Source organism: Pseudopipra pipra, chromosome 4, assembly GCF_036250125.1.
Source record: "Pseudopipra pipra isolate bDixPip1 chromosome 4, bDixPip1.hap1, whole genome shotgun sequence".
Taxonomy (NCBI): domain Eukaryota; kingdom Metazoa; phylum Chordata; class Aves; order Passeriformes; family Pipridae; genus Pseudopipra; species Pseudopipra pipra.
Genome location: NC_087552.1, coordinates 53,578,249 through 53,593,296, shown reverse-complemented (window position 1 = coordinate 53,593,296; position 15,048 = coordinate 53,578,249). Strand labels below are relative to the sequence as shown.

The window sequence follows — 15,048 nt, the reverse complement described above, 5'->3', positions numbered from 1 at the left end:
AGTTATGAACTCAACCATTTTGAAGGAAGAATAATACACAGTCATATCACTTGAATATTTCAAAAGAAACTCAAACTTCAAAGATTCCATAAACTCTGAAAATCTTCCACATCCATCCTCTTTTTTCTACTTTTTCCATTGCTTTTCCCCCCTGCTGGAATGCTTCAGAAATACTTTTACAGTACAAATATCATTTTGTTGTTAGGAGAACAGCAGCAAAGGTCAACACTTAATATAAGAAAATGGTTGCATTCATTCTCCAAAGTTAACAATTAAATGACAATCAGTTTAGAAATTATCCTAAGAGCCATCCTGAAGAAAGTGCTTATGTTTTATACAGTTGTTTTTAACAATAGTTATATATAAAGCAATAAAGATCCCTTTCTTTGATAACACGTAAACATGGAGATATTTGAGGAGTTTATAAGGACATACTGTTCTAAAATTCCCCTTTACGCTCTCATTTTTGCTTTTAATTGCCTTGAAGCTTAATCATCCTTCAATTAATTTGGCAACATTCATACCAGATCCAGTGTATTTACAGCACATTTTAAAAAAATCCACCAAAAAAAAAAAAAAAAAAAAAAAACCTGTAAGAAATCCCAGACTGTAATTTCTACAAGGATTGCGATTCCTCATTAGTAATAAACAGTAATTACCTTGATGAAGCTTGAACTTTACTTGATTCAGGAATTTCTGGTACAGGTCGATGCCTTAAGATAAAAGACCGGCTTGCTCTTGGAAATACTTTCATGCAGTTTAGTGTACAGGAATCATATAAGTCATTGTCTATCATTTCTCCTTTAAACTTATAGAATGGAGAATCTGGCTTACTGTCAGATAAATCACTCTCATCTGCAAATCTCAGATGCTGGTTTTCCTTGTGTTTTGTCTCACATGAATGAGCAAATGAAGGAGGATCACGAAATACCAAACAGCCAGTCAAGTCCTCATCAGCTTGGTATGCAGCAGTTTCTTTCCGTGATGCATCTGGCTGAGAATTCATTTTAATACTTCCAGTTTGACTGACAGCTTTAAGTATGCTGTCTGAATTCTGGTATAACTGAGAAAAATCCAGATTTGGAAAGCTATCATCATTTGCCTCCATTAAATTTTGCTCCGCAAGGTCAGACTTTTCCTTTTTAATATAAGCTTTATTAACAAGTCGTTCTGACAGTGTTGCAGGTATCAAGCCAGTCCCGTCTACACCTGTATTGCTTACTGGAGGCTCCTGATCCGAGGACGAATATTGCTTCTCTTCTAAACCTTTCAAGTCTTTGAATTTTAGATTTTCACAGAAAAGAGAATTTCCTTGAATTTTTGAAAGACTGCTGTCTAATTGCTTAAGAATCCTTCTGCGATGCCCTGTAGGCAACACTCCCATTTGCTGAAGCACGCTGTTATTTATTCCCACGCAATCTGTCACAATGTTATAGCCATATTCTTTAAAGTTAGGAATATACTGTCCAAGGTTAATATTGACCAAAAATTCTTCAATATCAGTGTCATTGCTTGTGGATGACATGACTTCATATCGAATATTGCCCTACACAGTCATGTGCAAATAGTGTCAGGATGTGCGCATGTTCACCAGCAAGAAAGCTCTCTTAAATTTGATGACAGCCAGCCAGCAGAGAATATCAGTTTCTTCAAGACACCTCTTCAAGTTTCTTCAGTTCAAACTTTTTTTTTTAAAACACTGCAAATATATGGAAAATGCAATTAAAAAAAATTCTCACCTGAACTTCACAATTATCTTGAATAAAATTCTGAAAGCCCCCCGTCTTTTTTACAGTAATATTTTAAAATTATTTGTATACAAAAATTCCAACAAAAGAGCATACAATTTCCATCCTTTTGTCTTAGCCTATATAAAGAGAATAGCAAAATCAGTCTTAATGCAGCACAAGTAATACAGACTTAAAACATACATTCCTTAAAACCTACACAGTTAAACATTAAAATGAACAGTTAAGAGATGAACTGCTTATCTACACACACACTCTTATTACACAGTATTTGGACATCAGGGAGAGAAAAAGTTATCTAAGACCAGAACTGGAACCTAAAGCTTTCTTGTTTCCATGCTAGCACCAATTAACTACAAAATAGGGCTTCTACACCCTTATCTTCTGAACCTTAGACTCCTTTTAACAAAGAAACAGACTTTCACTGGAACAAAGGAAAAATGACTGGCTAGAGCATTCTATGTGAACTGTGCATTGAAGCCCTCTTCAACTGAGAATCCAACTGAACAAGTACTATAATCAATAAAATGGTTTACAACAGTAGATCAGGTCCTTCAAACAGTCATGCCAGAAAACTGGAAACAGGTAACTACAAGCTTCTCAACTCTGTCAAGGAAGCAGTTTTCCCTTGGCACAAAGAGTAGAAGAGGCATGACTCTATAAGAAAGTTCTGGCCTCCACACAAGAGACATTTGTTATCTCAAATGCCCATGACAGTTTTTCCTTAGTATTTTTCAACTCAGGTCTTATACTTTCCAGATTTCATCTATTTGAGTTATTTTTTCTTTCAGGGCCATATCTCAATTCACAATTCACAAAATCCAGACGCTACTGTTCTGAAGGTGTTTGAGACAGCCTGAAATCATATCTCTTCAAAGAAGGTTTAATATCAGCAGCAGTCAACAGGTTTTTTCACCTCTCTGTATAAAGAGTATTTTGGCTTTAGGGAAATCTGCTGACTGCAGCAGCTGTCCTGGCATGCAGGTACTAGCCTTAAGCAGCCTGGAAAAGAAAGAAGTGCTTCAGTAGAACAGTGTTAAGACTTAAGTAGCAATTAGAAGGAGAAAAACTCTTACGCCCAGAATTTATCCATGGTAGTAGGCATTGATAGCTCATTCTTCAAAGTATTTCCTGACAAAAAGCACACTACTAATGACCTAGAATTGAAGCTTAGAAAGTTGCCTAATTTTTTACTGTATCAATTCCTCAAAAAATTCCTCAATAAAGGATAAAAACTCTTCCTGTGATATTCCTCCAATGTCTTTTGAATATATAAGCTGTTATTCAGAAATGCAGTCGTAAATAAATCTTTACACCCCTCCTTATTCCCTAAAGCCACATACAAGTAAATATAAATTTAAAATAATGTACTGAATGAAGCACAACAGTTATCACTGCTATTGGTGATTGTACTTTACTATGATTATTAAATAAATTGTTAAATAACTACCTCAATCAACTATCTCAACTACCTCAGTCTTTTCCTGCAAAATTTCATAAATATCTTTATTACTCCCACACTTTTTCAAAAAGTGGTAATCGAAACCAAGGAAAAGACTAAACTCTTCATACTTACACCATATACATATGTATGTGACAGAATAATAAGAAGGAGATGAACAAACCTACATTTTTCTCAAATCAACATTGCACACTTACTATAAGTGTTCCATTATTTAAAAGAAGTCATTGGATTCTTACTGGTCTCTTTAACTTCATTTGTGTGGAAATATTTTTATCAGCTTTTATCACTAACTACAAGTCTGAGAAGTGACTTATTATCTTGAATATTAAATTGGTACAATTAAATCTGTTTAGAGAGAGAGCTCTATAGATCAATCAGATATCAACTGCTCAAGAGAGATTAAGTTTATTATGGAGTTAACCCTCACTAAAAGATTCCAAAGTCATTTAAATTCAAAAAGCCTTGTATTGAGCTAAACTGATTAACAACCCATTTTCAGATTTACCTTTGTCCTTTCCCAACCTACATGCTTATCTAAACTCTCATCATTCCTTTAAAAATTTCAGACATCAGCATTTCCTCAAATTTTTCATATAAGCCTCTAGCCATAAAGGACATAATTCAACAGTATGGCCTCCACCCATCTCTAAACCCTGGAAAATACAAATGTAAATACCTAGTGTCTTAAGAAGTTGAATATATATTCTGAAATTCTGAGTACAGAATGAAACAATAATTAGTACAGAAATTACTAAGTGGGTAAAAAGTATGAGATAGGCACTTTTAGGGCCAGAAAATAGTCTTTCATGTCATCATCATGGCTAGGCTTCGCGAACGAAGATTTGGGAAGGCTCTATCCGCATTTGTTACAGGCACGCTGGTGGCTTATGAGGCCAGTACGAGACAGACATATCCGATTGCAAAAGGCACAGCAGAAAGACTCCTTAGATGGTATATTCTGCATGTACCCACTAATTAAAACAAAGAAACAAACAAACAAACAAAAACAACCCATATATATCCAAATATATAAAACCCCTACAGTGTCAGCATATCAGTCTAAGAGTTTCAAAGTTGCAGTTGCAGCTGGTTATCTCAGCCATTTCCACCTTCCTTGGCAGTTCTGGGTTTCAATGTAGCATTTGGCTATTTTTTCCCTAAGGTGTTAGTGTTTATTTTCAGACAGCATAATTCCTTCAATCCCTCCACCTTTTGCAGTAACAAAAAATACATTAAGGAAAGTAGCTTTAGCTATATGTTTAAAAATAAATATATATTTATATTTATACCCACACACTCTCTTCAGTATTTAATGCAGTTTTTACTACATGCAATAGTTTTGCCTACACCTCATTTGGGAACACCTCCACTGTTGCTGCTTCAGGACCTCAAATAGCCATGTATTATCAGCTATCTGGATTCTAACCCATCTCTGTATAAAGCACCTAACAATGCAAAAGATTACGCAGCACAGGACAAACTTTGTTTCCGAATCTGCAAGAATGATTACTTTTTACAGTGTATTTTATGAGCAAAACATGTAACAGTCTGAGGAAGGAAGGAACTGCCTCCTGAGAAGACATTTTGACCACAAAAGTCTAACACTGCTAGAAGATGAAGCCCAAGCCACTTTCTGTTTCTGTAGTAGTCTATGGCAGAAGTTGCCAATGCATCTATTATACAGACACACTATAGATCTGGCCTGGCTATACAGGTGGTTAAATACCAGTAAAGTTCACAGTTACATATTATTTTGTGGGTCTGAGCAAAGGGTATACGGACAACTGATTTGGTTTGACAACTCACACAGAGATTAAAGTAACAAACAGCTAAACAAATCTATACATCCTAGTGAATATATTGCAGGCTAGTAGATGAATCCTGAACTGTTTCTTACAGTGTTTTATTCTTACTAAAGGCTTGAACTAGAGAAGTAAGCAGAACTCAAGGACCACCGTATTTATTCAATACACTAATCAATTTTGATGTGATTAATATAAATTTTAAAAATAATTTAATCTCCTCCTTAGTTTTAACTGCAAAATAATAATAAATCCTAAAGAATGTTTGTAAAGCATTAGATATGGAGTGCATATATATGACATATGCACATTTATATGAATACATGCATTCTCTTTCACATCCATATTTGTACCATTATGAGTTTAAGTCAAGATCGTCAGCACATATGGTTGCATATATCTTATAAAACAAAACTTCTCTTAAGAGCAAGGCAAAATAGATTTTTCCTATGTAGAAACATACAGTAAAAAACAAAACCAAAAAGAAAACAAAAAATTAACACAAAAACCCACAAACAAACAAAAAACAAAAAGACCAACCAACCAAGGGGAATTTGGTCTTGCTTAAATGAAATTGATTCTTACTGTAGTATCATATTCTCCTATACAGGGTAACCAAGACAAAAGTCACCATTCCCAACATGGTTACTAAAAATGGGAAAATACTACAGTGGTTATACAGAAATCAAACTTCTTGGAAGACATTTGGCCATTCAATTTTATCAAAATAAGGATAAACATCTAAATTGCTATGTGGAAAAAAAACAATACAAGGGAAACCATCCAAGGTTTTTTTGTAAGAAAATAAGTTTTGGCAGAGGATGAATTGCAATATGTGTTGCACATCTCAAGCCTTCTATGGGATCATCCAGCTTTCTTTCATAGAAGATGATGTTTCTCACACTTCTTTACAAACTGATTTTCAACTTCTTCCTTTTCCCATCTTACAGAAGAGACTTAGACAAGAGCATCAAGAAAACTCAGAGTGGCCTAACAGTTCTTTCATTTTACTAAAACTGACAGCTAAACAGCATCAAAGAAAAAAGGGTAACTATAACTATCAGGACTCTTCCCTCACATGGAGGATAAGTACCTGCATCTAGCATTCTGAAAAGCTATGTCAGCTGATTTTACAATTCTTCCATTCTATGATTTTCAAGTTGAAAAGTCTTCAAGACAACACTGACTGGAAGATAGACAAATCTTTGTTGAAGCAAGCAAGCAATCCAAATTTTAATAATGAAATGTGTGTACAGTAGCTTATAGCTGAATACAGAAATACTCCAGTGAAACTTTTTTTCCTTTTTTAATATCAATACAGAGAAAACCTGAAGAAACTGTCAAACCTTTAAAAGTACATGGCAAGATAATCACACTTTAAGCAATCAGTTCAGCAAACATAAGCAAGTTCAGGCTTGCTCCTAGCTTCTGCTAAACCACATACTAAGTTCTAAGAAGCTGGCAAAAAAAAACAACCAAAGCAAAATAAAATTGTACAACAGGACTTACCACGGAGCAGAATGAAATCTGCAAGTAGTGAATTTCATCTTCCAGTTGTAATTGACTCCATAAAAACTGACAAGATTAACAGGCCTAGAAAACATTGTAGATAAAGTATCTTTCCCAAAACTTACATAATACAATCAGCATATTGACTGCATGCTAAAAAAAAAAAAGGCCAAACAAAACAAACAAAAAAAACCCAAAAACAAAAAACAAACAAACAAAAAATCCCAACCAAACAAAAACACGTCTCTCATATTACCTTTCTAAAGTGATTACTTAATGAATTAGCATGAGTCAAGTCAGAGCAACATACTGATGGAAACGATTACAATAGAACCATTCCCTTTATCAATACAAGGAAGTTACTAAGTTATTTACAAAATAACTTTAATCACATCCTCTGTCAAAATGCTTCTTTGGCTTTTTTTAATTTTAGAACACTTCTCTTCTAGAGAAAGTTAAGCCACCTTTACTACCTCGGAGTCAAACCTCATACTGCAAGAAATTCCAGTGGAACAACTTGCAGAGTCGCTGGAGTAAAGAACTGCATGGTATGAATAAGCAAGCTAAAGGTGGAATTGGAACTGAGGCAAGTTGCTGTGGCAACACTAGGGTGCTGTAGCCTTCACTATGTATTTTCGATCCAGGACATCCTACTAATTCTTTGACTTTCTTAAAATTTCGGGTAAAATTTCCAGAAACATAATGGCAGCTAACCAGAGGACTGGTCAGGTCTGACTTCACAAAAACAACTCACAGAGTAAACAAATACACAGTAATGAAGCACTGTTCTTCAGCAGGGCATTTACATACAAACCGTTAAAACAACTTGAGCCAGAAAGAAAACAGAGAGCAACATACGCCTTGTCTCCGACCTGCCTACCAGCTGCTTCTTATCCGATCCCAACTTCGGTATCTGTGGCTCATGTGAGACGTGCCCCGTACCAAGCCACTGCTTCGCCCTTGCGCTCGCCAGGAACTTCGCAGTGACTCTCCTGCCGCGGGACCGGCACCTCCAGCACCGCGCACAGCAGGGCCCGGGCAGACCCTGCCCAACACCCGCACACCCCGCGCCCCGCGGGACCGGCTCACCTTTGGCAAAGACCAGCGGCGACGGCGAGAGGAGGAAGCGCAGGGCTTCAGATTGCTTTGGCTTTCTGTTCTCCCTCCGGCACCCCGGTCCTTCTCTATCTTTGCTAGTTTTCTCTTTTCTTCCTTCCTTCCTGCCTGCCTAGCTCCACACCCCACCCCACCCCCACGCCGATCCCCGTCAGGCCGCGCCCGCGGCGCGGAGCTCCCTCCCTGCCCTCCTCCTTCCCTCCCTCCCGCAGGAGGCGGCCGCACCTGGGCGCGCCGGGAGCGCTGCCGCCCCTCCGCGCCCGGGCTGCCGGGCTGGGGCTCAGGGCGTTCTGGCCGGGCAGCATATTTCTTGAGGAGGAGTCAGGAGGGAGCCCGCTGGCAGCCGCAGGCTCCGGAGCACTTTCTGCCTCAGCGCATCGCTTCAGAGGCGGCCGTGTCCTGTGCGCCCCAGCCCGGGCTGGGCAGGCGGCGTGTCTCCCTTCCTGCCAGGCCTCCCGGCAAAGGGCATCCCAGTGTCACCTCTGTCACCACACGGAGCCGCGCTCAGGGCAGGCGCCCCAGCTGCGAGGAAGTAGGACAGCCTGCCAGTAGAGGCACAGCTGTGAACACTTGCAGCAAAAAAGAAAAAGTTACTGAGCTTTCAGTAACTCATGTAACTTCCCCAATTCTTGGAACTGGCCCATGTCTGTAAATTACTGTCACTCAGCTGAAACTAGCTTTTTGTTACACAAAATGATACTGAAAGTATTTATGTGTACTCCACCGGTGGATATACACATCCTCCTCTTAAAGTATCAGTTCTGATTTTTTCTAATTAAAGCCAAGGAGGTTCCAGAAGGTTCACACTGTTGCAGCTGAAGTCCTAAGTCTGCCACTCACTCTACTGAAGGAGAAAAGAAGCAAAGAGATACTGAGACAAAGAAGCCAATTATTAAAGCGTTAACTGAGGAGCAAATAAATCTGGGTCCTCTTTCCTTCTTCAAAGACTGCTTCCTACACATTAAGTACAGACTAACTAAATAGCCTTACTAGTAATAAGGCTGTTAAAAACTGTTGATGCTATGGTAATAAAAAGATTTCAGGATCACAATTTTGTATGCAAACAGTTTTTTCAGTCTCTCACTTCGAGTAAAAACAATTAGAAGTTTGCAGTCCAGCGTTATAGCACCAATTCCAGTGCTGCCCAAGCACTTCTGAAAACCCAGCTGCAAGTTCTAATTATTAGATACATAAATACTCGTGTACCAAAAAATTGCAGTTAATTTTACCCCTAAACTTGTATTATGCAGGAAGAAAGTGCCACTCTGGTGTAAGCTTTTGGGTTTGCCTTTTTTTGATAATCTAAAGAACTTTATTTAGTTCTTGCTTGTCTTTTTATTACTGCTTTCTCAGTCTGTCTCAGTGTTATTCCTAGTTATTTGCAAAGGGACCCATATGTTTCCAAACCAAGTGAGTGCTCAGATGTGATTCAGGTAAGTATACTAACACCCTTTTTGGTCATAGCCTTTCTGGATTGTAACCTACTGACTCACGGAGTCATCTGATCACAGATTTGCCTAACATTTCCAGCTAAGCCCAGCTTCCTTTCAGAACAGTAAGAATGCCAATGAATACTGGCTTAGAAAAGGAATTTTAACCACAGTAACTTAAACTATTTGAAAGATTCAGGTCCTGTAAACAAAAAAAGACCTGCCCCCTTTGCAAGGCTTACCTCACCATGCAAAAACACAGTTAATTATCAGTTTGTGGTAGGCTGAATTTCTTTCTCCTGCAAGTCTTAAAGTATGATCATTGATTAATACCCTTGAGCTCTTCTCTCTTCTCTGTCAAGAAATTCACAAGTCCTTTCTTTCTCTTCCAGGAGACCCACATGATTTTCCTATGTCAGCAGGCCATTGGCAGAGACTATAAATAATAGTCCTCTCGGCATTTTGTTTAAAAAAGGGTGTCAGAGTCTCACAAGGAACACACTAAAAGATATTGCCTTCAGCACTTTTATACTTGTGCTGTAATAGTGTCTTCCCTTATTGTGTCTCAATCATAATTTTACTTGTCTACTTCCCTTGACCACAATACAAGATCACAAGAACTGAGATATTTTTTTCTTTTTTTTGAGAGGGGCAAAGACTCAGAGAAATAAGCATTAAAAACCTACTCAGTTATGTTTACTTATTTCTGTTTGTACTATGTCCAGAAAAATGACAATATACACAAGTTCATTTTAAGCCAAGTTTTGCTAATAAGGGTTTTTGTGTATGTCTAAATGGCATTATAAGTACCATGCAAACACATATGTTGTTTTCTTCTTTCTTAGAAATAAAGTAGTATAATGTAATATATGGTGTTTTCCTCTTTGTTAAAAATAAAGTAGCATAATTTATCTTTGTTAAAAATAAAGTAGCATAATTTATCTGCTTCTAAGAAAGCTCTTAAGTCGCTGATTTATCTACAGCATATAGTTCTCTGTTAGAGCATGGAGTGGCAGCTTTCTAACACTATGATAAAAAAAAATCTTACAAAAATCTAACAGGAAATTGTACCTTACTAATTTTGATGTAGTTCAGATATGGCATAAGGCAGAGTACTATTCTATGACTTGCTGATAAGACTGAGTTTTGGAAAATCTGTTGAAAAGCCTGAAAAATGCAGAGATTTAGTTATCTGATAATTTCTTCTTCACTTGAGTTTCTGTGCTGCTGTCATCCAATAAGTGTTATGTAGGCAATTTTTTTTTAGTTGCTCAAGAAAAAATTTCAGTCTAGAAACTAATTATAAGAAGAAGTTGCATGACTCTTGCTGTATTCTCTGAAAGACAGTAGGGGCTTTGGTATCTTAAAATATATTTGACAATACAAGGTCATTCATAGTAAACATGCTAATATTACCTTCTAACTCAGAATTATCATTACAAACACCTTTAAAATAATATTGTTTTCCAGTAATTGATATTGGCCTGATTTTTTTTTTAGCATCAGTCCATGAGAATAACCATGTAAGCCTGTGTCTAAGTGAAGATAGAATAATACAATCTAAACTGTACAGGAACTGATCCTTAAAATATGAATCTATCCCAGATTTCCACACTCTGTGTGGTTTGTTGTAAGTCAGAGTAGATGATTGCCACATTTCTTATTGTTTATTAAGATGTAAAGTAACTGATTCAAACTAGTCAGCCATTTTCCAATTTTCAAATATTGTAATTTTTGAGTGTGTATATCTTTAAAACTGTGGATCAGTGCTACTTGCTGAATATTTATTCTATTTAAGAACTCCAAATCTAGCTGTACAAACAGCAAATTGATAAGATAAACTAGGAGAAACAACTGCTACTCCTTCCTTTATGGATGGCCTTCAGGCAGCTCTGATATTTACATGAAGTTTGTCAGCTCTCTAAAAATACATAGAAGAACTGAGTTTATTTGTGACTTTTGATGAGATTATTTCTCTTTCTCCTGTAAAAGAAAAAAGCACACATTCTCGTTTAACACAGTCCATGATATATAGCAACATCTAAGTTCTAAACATGGTCTTTGGCAATCTGTTCAGTCTCATTTGCTCCTTTTAAAGCAGAAATAATAAAATTCATCCACCAGTCTCCTCAAGGTGTTGAGAAGGTTAAATATATTTAGATTTTGGAGTTTATGAAGCATTATAGGAAATTAAATGTTAGCTACATCTCAAACAACCAGCAGGTGAACATCTAGTCCTTTTACAACTTGAACCTCACTATTATTGTTATAGTATAGCATTGATATTTCATTAAAAACATATCAGGATAACTAACTTTGGAAATTAAATCATGCATTACAATTTTCATAAGCTGAGTTCTAGCCTGAGATAACATATTTCATTCAGGATAAGACAAAATGCTACAAAGCTTCAGAAAAAGGATAGGAATGCAGTTAAGAATGAGCACAAGAGTTAAAATATCAATGTTCCCTTTTTGCATTTGCTATCAACTGTTTATGTGTCCTTGGGATTCCTCTCAGCCAGTTACTCAGGCCATTCTAACTCAGTTACTTTTGTATGTCACAATGGATACCAACCTACATTTTTACTCAGACATGTAAGCCAGTTTGACCCGTACCCCATATTTTAATGTAATTTATAGTCAGTCTGATTTCCAGGAAGCTTCCTAAGATAGTTCCCTGTACCATATGATGGATTTGTATTTTTAGACTATCACTTTGTAAGCTATTAATGTTATTCTGTACAAGTATGATAGCACAATGATTTTGGCTTTTGCCATCTTATTTTCTTTAATGGCTGTAAGTTCAACCTTAGTGCAGTCTGTTTTGTTAAAACTACTGATGAGCTCATGAAATAGTCCCTTTAAGATATTTTTATATTGATATTTGACTGTTGAAACAAATGGCATAAAAGTAATGCCACAGGGTGATGTACTGTTTCCTAATTACTTTTACAATACACTGATTTTTTTCTTTCCCTTACCAATTCTTGTGACAGTTAAGTTGGAACAAATTTTTGGCTTACATATTATACATGGTACTCAACTGCACATGCAAAATCATCTCAAGTCAAGAAGTTATTCAGATTAACTGACATACTCTTTACGATCATAAAACCACTTGTAAACCAATAGTAAAGTTTGCTTTTAATTAGCACCCCTCATGCAGTGGTAATGGGTGAATCAAAAACTTTGAACATGACCTCACTTTCAACAAGACTCTACAAAAATTGCAATTCAAAATACATCCTCTGGGACAAGAAGAAGGCTTCAAGAAATTAAAAAGGCTCTATCTACTGCCTTTTGCCAAAGCACACAATACAGTACTTCCCTGGACTACCTGCTCCATGTCTTGTCTCAAACCTGAACCCAAAACTGTGGATACAGCCCTATGAGGTTGTGATTCCCCACTTTCATATATATTGATACATGTTTTACTCTACAGACATGCTGAGAATTTTGTCTGCAATACTGCTTTATTTGAATTCACTGCTTATACGGAAGCAAAAGCATGTCCTATGTACAAGATTCACCTAAGTTTACAAGCCTAGAAATGAAAAATTATTCTAGCAAGGCAGGCAAGTTAAGCTCTTGCTTCAAAAGAAAGTCATTTAACCAAGAAAAAAAAAAAAAGGAAAATGTAGAAATTCCTGTCATCAATGTCTCATTGTGGTTGCTGACTAGGATTTCTCCAAGAAATCTGTCACTAGAAAGTCTAATGTTTGTAATACTTTCTTTTCACAGTACCTGTGTTCAGTGTGGCACCTTATCCTAGCACTTCTGTGTCTCATTTATATTTAAAGGTTTTCAAGTTGCTTTTGAATACAAATGTACCTTCAAAGCCTGTGACACATTCTTTTCTGTTTCTTTGCTATTGCTCTCATTTACAGGATCTAGTTATCTTGGCATAACTTCCTGTCATCTTTGAGAAGTGTAATGGAGCATTCTTTAACTTATTTCAAAATAAATCCCTCTGAGGAACTTACCTGCACATCCAAGTGCTAGATTTTTCCCATATTCTTCTTTTGCAATTTATTGAATTGTAATGAATCGCACATCATTAAGGTTTTATCTGCACAGCATTGGCTTGCTCAAACTCAGCGGAAACCACATATGACACTTTTGAAGACGCTATTAGTTCTAAAGGTCACAGTTTCAGCTACCTCCTTCTCTCTTTTATTTTATTTGTTGCCTAAGCAAATTTAGCATAGAAAGTAATGAAACGTAATAGACATTGCAGAACTAGTTTTAGACAAAAAAATTTCCAAAGTACAGTCATGATTGAAATTGTATATACTTTCACACTTTTATTTAGGTTTGATGAAAAATATTATCATAAAATCATAGAATAGCCTGAGTTGGAAGGGACTTTAAAGATGATCTAGTCCCAACTCCCTGCTATAAGCAGAGACACTAGACCAGATTGCTCAGAGCTCCATCCAGGCTGATCTTAAACACTTCCAGAAATAGGGCATCCACAACTTCTCTGGACAACCTATTCCTTCTCTTCTGTTTTCTCTTTTCCCCATTGCTTTCTGCCCAAATCATGATAGCTGGCTCATTTCCCAGAATTCCAATGCTCTTAATGGGGCTAAACTGGAGTCTTACTGTATATACAAACAATACTTCAATAGAAAACTCATAATGAAAATACCCCATCTGTCCATGACTAATTTTTTGTTAAATTATTAGGTTAAGCTAGAAGATGAGAGGTATCAAATCTTTGAATTTTTACTACATACATCCCATTTCACAAATAGTTTCCTTAGTTTTCTGCCTCTTTTCCAAATAACAAATTGAGCAACAGCCTCAAATGTAAAATGGTAAATGTTAAAAGTAGACAAGCCACCTGGGGAGTTCCAGTAACCTTAATTATTTTAGATAAACAAAGGATGACATATTCTGCCTACAATTTTGAATTAGATTACCATTTAAGAAATCTTATTCAAATGCTCAGCTTGTGTTACAAACTGCTGAAACTGATGATAGCACAACATTCTATATCTGAAAGTTATTTTTCTTGCTATCTTTTTCATCTTCTTCTATACAGAAAATGTCATGCTTCCTTCAAACATTGCTTTGTAACAAGGTGAGCAATAAAGATTTAACTCCAGTATTGAGGACAGCAGTATAAATGGACTGGGACTTTGTCATTAAGAAAAGAAATACCATCAACTGAAAACAACACTTTCATGTCATGTTTCTACAGCCTTTCCCTTTCTCAAGTTTAATTAAAATTGCAATTAAATGTCACTTCAATATTAGATAGAAAAGACTACAGGTTTTCTTGTATAATTAAACACAACATTAAAACAACATCAATAATATTTAATAACTACAAAATATTATTGCTGATCACATCAAAAAGACATTTTGCTTTCAAGAAATAGTTTTTTCTGAAGGTTATAATTAGGTTACCACTTATGCATTTTACAGTTCAAGCTGGATTTTAGGCAGAGTAGATTTTCAAGTAGATTTTCAAGATTTTTTCCTGTAGAAGAATGTAAATAGGGCAATAAAGTGTATGGATTTGAGAGTATATATTGATATTTTTATCTTCCTCTTTATTTTTGCTATATTTTGTGGGTCTGTGCTCAAGTAGTAAAAGACAGATTAGATGGGCTTGAAGTGTCTCTTGCCATTCCAAATAGGAGGACATTGCCCACCAAAGATAAAAACTCAAAGCCCCAGTCTGCAGTCTCTTTGATTGGTATGTTCAAACTGCTTAGAAAAAGTTATCAATTAAACTAAAAGTGAACACATAAAGAATATAACCTGTCTTTTTTTTTTCTTTTTCTTTTTTCACAGATTACGAAGATAACCAAAGGCTGTGGCTATGCAGTTTGACACAGAGCAGGCTCAGAAACGTGAAAACCACAGTTAGCACCCTGAACCCGTGTTCTGTGTGTTAGCTCTACCCCAGAACAGCTGATTATAGCTTGTTTTCTCAACAATGGTTGCCCAAAACCTCCACAGAAG

General features: G+C 36.4%; 1 protein-coding gene across 1 annotated transcript in view; it reads right to left on the bottom strand.

The window, feature by feature from the left end:
* Positions 1–7,789, bottom strand: part of ARAP2 (ArfGAP with RhoGAP domain, ankyrin repeat and PH domain 2) — a 119,636-nt gene extending 111,847 nt beyond the window's left edge. The window contains exons 1-3 of the mRNA XM_064653048.1: positions 7,614–7,789; positions 6,525–6,608; positions 660–1,699 (exon numbers count right to left, since the gene is read on the bottom strand). Of these exons, the coding sequence (XP_064509118.1) occupies positions 660–1,525 (866 nt within the window). The 5' untranslated portion in view covers positions 1,526–1,699; positions 6,525–6,608; positions 7,614–7,789. The remainder of the gene's footprint in view (positions 1–659; positions 1,700–6,524; positions 6,609–7,613) is intronic.
* Positions 7,790–15,048: the final 7,259 nt, after the last annotated feature.